This window comes from Notolepis coatsorum, assembly GCF_963971535.1.
Source record: "Notolepis coatsorum genome assembly, chromosome: 1".
NCBI lineage: Eukaryota > Metazoa > Chordata > Actinopteri > Aulopiformes > Paralepididae > Notolepis > Notolepis coatsorum.
The window spans coordinates 8993348-9000692 of record NC_140165.1 but is presented as its reverse complement, the minus strand read 5'-3'; the positions used below and the strand labels follow the sequence as shown (position 1 = coordinate 9000692).

The 7345-nt window shown below is 46.6% G+C and overlaps 1 protein-coding gene across 1 annotated transcript in view; it reads left to right on the top strand.

Moving 5' to 3' along the window:
* The first annotated feature begins 5967 nt into the window (after positions 1–5967).
* Positions 5968–7345, top strand: part of LOC311242638 (kelch-like protein 41b) — a 12003-nt gene continuing 10625 nt past the window's right edge. Inside the window, exon 1 of the mRNA XM_084331636.1 lies at positions 5968–7171. Coding sequence (XP_084187762.1) covers positions 6056–7171 — 1116 coding nt within the window. The 5' untranslated portion in view covers positions 5968–6055. The remainder of the gene's footprint in view (positions 7172–7345) is intronic.

Here is a 7345-nt window from a genome sequence, read left to right as displayed (position 1 = left end):
CATACTGAGAGTTGGCTCAGAGAGGGTGCACTAAGCCACGCCCCCTCAACATACTGAGAGTTGGTCGTGCTCAGAGAGGGCGCACTAAGCCACGCCCCCCTCAACATACTGAGAGTTGGCTCAGAGAGGGCGCACTAAGCCACGCCCCCCTCAACATACTGAGAGTTGGCTCAGAGAGGGCGCACTAAGCCACGCCCCCTCAACATACTGAGAGTTGGCCCTGCTCAGAGAGGGTGCACTAAGCCACGCCCCCTCAACATACTGAGAGTTGGCCCTGCTCAGAGAGGGTGCACTAAGCCACGCCCCCTCAACATACTGAGAGCTGGCTGTGCTCAGAGAGGGTGCACTAAGCCACGCCCCCTCAACCTACTGAGAGCTGGCTCAGAGAGGGCGCACTAAGCCACGCCCCCTCAACCTACTGAGAGTTGGCTCAGAGAGGTGGTGCACTAAGCCACGCCCCCCTCAACATACTGAGAGTTGGCTCAGAGAGGGCGCACTAAGCCACGCCCCCTCAACATACTGAGAGCTGGCTCAGAGAGGGCGCACTAAGCCACGCCCCCCTCAACATACTGAGAGTTGGTCGTGCTCAGAGAGGGCGCACTAAGCCACGCCCCCCTCAACATACTGAGAGTTGGCTCAGAGAGGTGGTGCACTAAGCCACGCCCCCCTCAACATACTGAGAGTTGGTCGTGCTCAGAGAGGTGGTGCACTAAGCCACGCCCCCCTCAACATACTGAGAGTTGGCTCAGAGAGGGCGCACTAAGCCACGCCCCCTCAACATACTGAGAGTTGGCCCTGCTCAGAGAGGTGGTGCACTAAGCCACGCCCCCTCCACATACTGAGAGTTGGCCCTGCTCAGAGAGGTGGTGCACTAAGCCACGCCCCCTCCACATACTGAGAGTTGGCCCTGCTCAGAGAGGTGGTGCACTAAAACACTTCACACATCGGAAGCTGAAAAAAAATTACATTCCTGACATTAACATTCCACAATAAGCTTTTTTCTGACTTAATTAACATTATTATATACTGGTTCTTTACCAGTTAAACTGAACAAGCTCTCTCCTTGTTACATGGGTGATGCTATCACCCGAATCACACTACAACACACACACACACACACTTGCAGTTGAATGATTTATTTACGCAAACACAGTGAGATACACACAGACAGACGCTCTCTCCTTGTGCTTAGGTTACATGTGAGACGCTGCTCTCACTGCTCTGTATCATAGTGTGCTTCTATCTTTAGTGGTTGCCCACGGGAGAGCTGTGTTACCTAACTCTACTCACTCTACCGGGGCACAGAGAGAGAGAGAGGGAAATAACAGAGTAACGTACTGTAGCTTCTCACAGATCCAGATACACAGACACCTGCAAAGAAAACCCCGGTCTTGTCGCCGCTAATCCATCTCATTTAAAACATTTTATATTAACTTTATTTATTTTTTATTTTTTTTACATTTTCTCCAAATTCTATCTTAGAATTCTTAAAAACTTTATAGACTGTCTTAGCTCATGCTATGTGAGGAGAATGTGTTTTAAAGGGGTCATTTGGAGAGCAAATGGAAGAGAAATCCTTCCTCGTCCCCCCCCCCCCCCTACACACACACACACACACACACACGCACACACACACACACACACACACACACACACACACACACACACACACACACACCTTCCTACATGTAGCACGCCCCCCCCCCCCCCCTAGCAGCTGACCTTTCCCACCACAACAATAAACCCAAGGGGGTGAAAATGGTGGACAATGCTAATTGGTGGAGAGAACTGTCCGTCTATCTGTCTCTCACCTGTTGTGGCAGCAGCTGCCCGGCATCATGCAACCAGACTTTTCTGAGCCATTTTTAGCACAAAGCCTCTTCCTACAATTCACTCTGACTTACATAAGGAATTGCTGCTGTGTGCTTCACTGAAAGCACATTCTGGCTCTTGACTGATTGTGGTGGTATTTTCAAGAATGGGCTTTGTAATCAAATAACACAATTTGTGCATTTGTTTGCTTCCGAACGAAAGAAAGGAGGAAGGAAAGAATGAATGAATGAATGAAAAGCAGACACCAAAATAATATAGTATCTTTCCAAAGCCGAATATAAAAAGATGACAACACAGGATATTTGTGTATTTGCCCACTCTGTACAGTGTATGTGTTATTTTATATGTACGCACGTTATTTTGCATGTATGGGTGGATATATATTGGATATGGATATATTCTAAATATGGCGTAGGCTATAGGATATTTATGTGTATTTTCCCACTCACTTATGTGTTATTTTACATCTATTTTACTTTATTTTGCACGTTTGCAGACACCCCCATTCAATTACAAGCATAATCTGTTTAGAGTATAAAAGGCACGAGATAACCGGTAAAGCTGCAAGCTCGCGCTGCGCTGCGCTTTTCGGTTGGCAGTTAACATCTAGAGATACCAGTTATAGCCACTGAACAGTGAAGACCAGCCTCGCTGATCGCTTTAGATTTCTTCTTTCAGGTGGGTAAATGTCTAAATGTCTACCTAAGCACTCTTACATGACATAGTTAGTAGTGTAATGTGGAACGCCCTACCAACAGCCGTAAAAAAAATGTGAATCCCTACCCACCTTCAAAACCGCTCTCAAAGAGCACCTACAGGAGGCTGCAATTCGAAACTGAGCTGGCCCCTGTAAACATCCAAACCCCCCCCCCCCACCCAACCCCCTCCAATGTACAGTTTCTTCCCCCTCAAATGTATATACTCTCTTTTAGAAACTCTGTACTGCAGTATATTTGTATATCTTGTACAGTATGTCACAAATGTCTAGATGTAGCAGTACTGTCTATCTGTATGTTATGTATGTCATAAATGTTACGATGAATTGAAAATGGGGGACCCTGATGTAAACAAGACAACAATTGTGTGTATTGAGCCGTACTGTATTGTACCCATTCTGCAATCTGTTAATAAAGTTTCCAATCAATCAATCAATCAATCAATGTAGTTAGTCTGTCTATGTTGTTGTATTCCAAGTATTGTGCGTCGTATTGCTTGAGTAGTAAATGACAGCGCTAGATAGTAACCGTCACTTAGGATGACGTAGCTAGGATTTAAAGGGATATTTACTTTTATTTAGTAGAATGTGTCAGAAATCAGCAGTCTCACCTCTATCCAAAATAATCTACAAATAAAGTTAGCTGTCCCATTTGTCTACTGTTAACACCACCATTCCCCCCAGGTGTCAGGCTCCTCATTCACTTCCATTCCTTTTGAGGACCAAGTATAAACAAACTATACAGCAATATTATTATGTGTAATATATGATTCGGTGTCAAAGTTATTTTCTTGCTAATGTTTCTTGCTAACTTTTTCTGACTTGAGGTCTAGTTTGGCCAACTTTTCACCAACATTTTTTGATCTTTCTTCCAGGTAACCATGGTAACCACTCCTCTTTTGGGTGACGTATTTCCCGGCTGCTCGCGAGTCCCCAGTCTTTGCTGCAGCTATAGGAAATGAATGGGCTATTAATAGATCACTCCTAGCTTAGTCTGTGGTTCATGCAGCTGTGGTCCCGTAAACAAAACCTTCTAATATACATGTCTCTCTCTGATAAGGCGGGGGATTTAGAATTCTAAGCAGCAGTTTAAAAAAAAAAGGAAAAATCGCAGAGCATGGCAAAGATACACAGCACACTCAAACCAATACAAACTGACTGTTTTATTTAAATGTGCACAGCAATAGTTTGTTTTATGACTAGTATGATAAGTATGACTAGGTCCCCAATATGAATGGAGGTGAATGAGGAGCCTGCCGCCTGGGAGGAATGGTGGTGTTGACAGCGGACGACAGGGACAGCAGTGGTCACTAGCTCACTTGTAGATCCACTTGGTCAAATCAAATGTATTTGTAAAGCAAGCAAACCCCCGTTAATGTCCCCATGGGTTGGACAAGTCTTCTTCACCACTGCCCACTTTGACAACCTAGGATGGCTTAGAGTAGACGACAGAGTACAGCAACTTGCAATGTGCCTGGTCTACAAGATGCACTACACCACTAAGGTACCCATGTACATGTCGAAATACTTCCCAAAGGTCAGGGAATACCACGACCACAACACCAGAGGGAGCTCCACAAATCATGTCAAACCCAGATTCGGCTCAAACAAGGGACTAAACACGTCTCGCAATTATGCCACATCAATGTGGAACGCCCTACCCACAGCTGTAAAGGAATGTGTAAAGGAACCCACCTTCAAAACCTCTCTAAAAGAGCACCTACGGGAGACTGCAATTCAAAACTGGCCCCTGTAAATGTCCAAACCCAACCCCCTCTAATGTACAGCCCCCCCCCCCCCCCCACCCCGCCTACCCAACCCCCCCTCCCCACCCAACCACCTACAATGTACAGTTCCCCCCCCGACCCAACCTACCCAACCCCCCACCCCACCCCACCCCACCTACCCAACCTCCTCCAATGTACAGTTTCTTCCCCCTCAAATATATACTGTACTCTCTTTTTTAGAAATTTTTTTGTATCACAAACAGTACTGTATTTGTAGATCTGGCATAAATGTCTAGATGTAGCAGTACTCTATCTGTATGTCATGTATGTCATATATGTTATGATTAATTGAAAATGGGGGACCCTGATGTAAACAAGATGAAAGTCTTTCTCTGGTCTGCATCCCCTTAACAATTGTGTGTATTGAGCTGTACTGTATTGTACCCATTCTGCAATCTGTTAATAAAATGTTCAATCAATCAATCAATCAAAGTCAAGAAGAAATGTCACAATAAATCAAGAAGAAAAAAATGTAATGCTGCTCAAATGTATGCTAAAGTGAAATATCCCTTTACTAACTTTCGACAACATATTGGCTAAGGTCCTAAGGGACTGTTGGTACAGTAGTTGTAATTGATTTTGTTTAAAATAGCTGAATTGTAATTTTATGATTTAATGTTGTTTGGAAGATTAAGCTAAGCTAATACAGGCTGTCAGCTGGCACTTGTTGTCATAGCAACAGTAAACATTCAGCTAGTGGGCTGAAGGGATGTAAACAGAGAGTGCGATAAAGCTACATTATAAATATGGAATGGATGGTTTTAATATTGTTTACCTACAGTATAAAAAGGAAATTAACTTGTAATCCCTACTAGCAAATATATGAGTTCAGTTATTGTTTTCTATATAAATAATACTTGTCATAAGAATTGTAGGCTAGATAATATAATAATATAACAAGAACACATAATACCTTTTGATATATTAGAATCTATCATTTCTAATATTATATTATGTAACAGCCTATTGTATGTTTATTGAGATCCTGATGATGATTCTGAATGGAAATAGTGAGTGAATGTTATTGAGAGAGACATGCTGTTATTATTTTGAAATATTGCGATTTAATATGATATATATAATACATATATTTGATATTGTATTTTCTATTGTTTTATATATATTGTTCCAACTACGTTGGCACTTAACATCCAGAAACATCCAGTAAAGCCACTGAAGACCAGCCAACTCACTGATCTTCCATCTATTCTTTCACAATAAATCATTTATTAAACATGTCACCCCTTGAGCCGGCTTGCTCTCAAATACACTCATATCCCCATTTATATTTCCATGTAATGTGTTCACCTTGTGCCACGCTATACTTCATAGCTTTGACAACATTGTTCCCCTTTAGCTGCATGACGCATGCTGCAGGGCTGAATCACGGTGTGGTAGATCCTTGGCCCGGACACCCAGTTGCTTCTTTCAGTCTGGGACAGCAGCTGCATGAGCTGGGGGTTTGCAGTGCACTCTGATTCGGCGCAGCCAGATTCCACTGGGCTGAGGCAGGCCTGGGTAGGGGGTGCAGAGGGAGCTATATTTAGTGGGGGACAGGATTAAATTGCAGGGTCTTCAGGCCGGGAACCTTTTCCTCTGCTCTGCCTTTTCCAGCCAGCGCAGACTGTGAAGAGGACCTGTGTGGCACCACCGTCTCGCTCCTCTCTCCACAAGAAGCTCCCCTTCGCTCGCCGTCTCCCCCCCTTCCTGACACACTACTATGGACCCCAAGGCCATGAAGGAGGAGCTGCGGCTGTTCCAGAGCACCTTGCTCCAGGACGGCCTCAAGGAGCTGCTGAACGAGAACAAGTTCGTGGACTGCACCCTGAAGGTGGGGGACCGCTGCTTCCCCTGCCACCGGCTGATCATGGCCGCCTGTAGCCCCTACTTCAGGGAGATCTTCTTCACGGAGGACGGCAAGGAGGTGGAGAACACCAAGGAGGTGGTGCTGGAGGACGTCAACCCCTCCGTCCTGGACATGGTCATCCAGTACCTGTACTCGGCCGAGATCGACCTCACCGACGACAACGTGCAGGACATTTTCACCGTGGCCAACCGCTTCCAGATCCCCTCCGTCTTCACCGTGTGCGTCAACTACCTGCAGAAGAAGCTGTCGCTGGCCAACTGCCTGGCCATCTTCCGGATGGGCCTGGTGCTCAACTGTCCCCGGCTGGCCGTCGCCGCGCGCAACTACATCGCGGACCGCTTCGAGCTCCTCTACAAGGACGAGGAGTTCCTCCAGCTCGCCGCCCACGAGCTGTTCGCCGTCATCGGCGGGGACTCGGTGAACGTGGAGAAGGAGGAGGTGGTGTTCGAGGCCCTCATGGCGTGGGTGCGCCACGACAAGGAGAAGCGCGTCAAGGTCCTGGTTGACGCCTTCGACTGCATCCGCTTCCGCCTGCTGCCCGAGAAGTACTTCCACGACAAGGTGGAGACGGACGAGATCATCAAGGCCGACCCCGAGCTGCAGAAGAAGATCCAGGTGATCCAGGAGGCCTTCCAGGGGAAGCTCCCGGAGAAGCCGGCGAAGAAGGAAGGGGAGGAAGGGGCGGACAAGGAAGAGGGGGGCGAGGAGGAGAACGGCCTGTTCCCCGGCTTCCTGAACGACAGCCGCCGGCACGGCATGTACACGCGCGACTTCATCGTGATGATCAACGACACGGCGGCCGTGGCGTACGACGTCGGCGAGAACGAGTGCTTCCTGGCCGCCATGTCCGAGCAGGTGCCGCGCAACCACGTCAGCATGATCTCCCAGAAGAACCAGCTGTACCTGATCGGCGGCCTGTTCGTGGACGAGGAGAACAAGGACGTTCCCCTGCAGTGCTACGTCTACACGGTGAGCAAACTCTACGCGCATATGATCATAATATGAATCATATTTTTTTTTTTTTTTAGTTTTGATTAATTTAGTTTTGATTCATTTCATTTTCAGCCATTTCGTTTTTCATCCATTTTTTGTTTTCATTCATTTAGACGGGGCTGTCTTTTATGCGTGCAAATCTTTAGAACG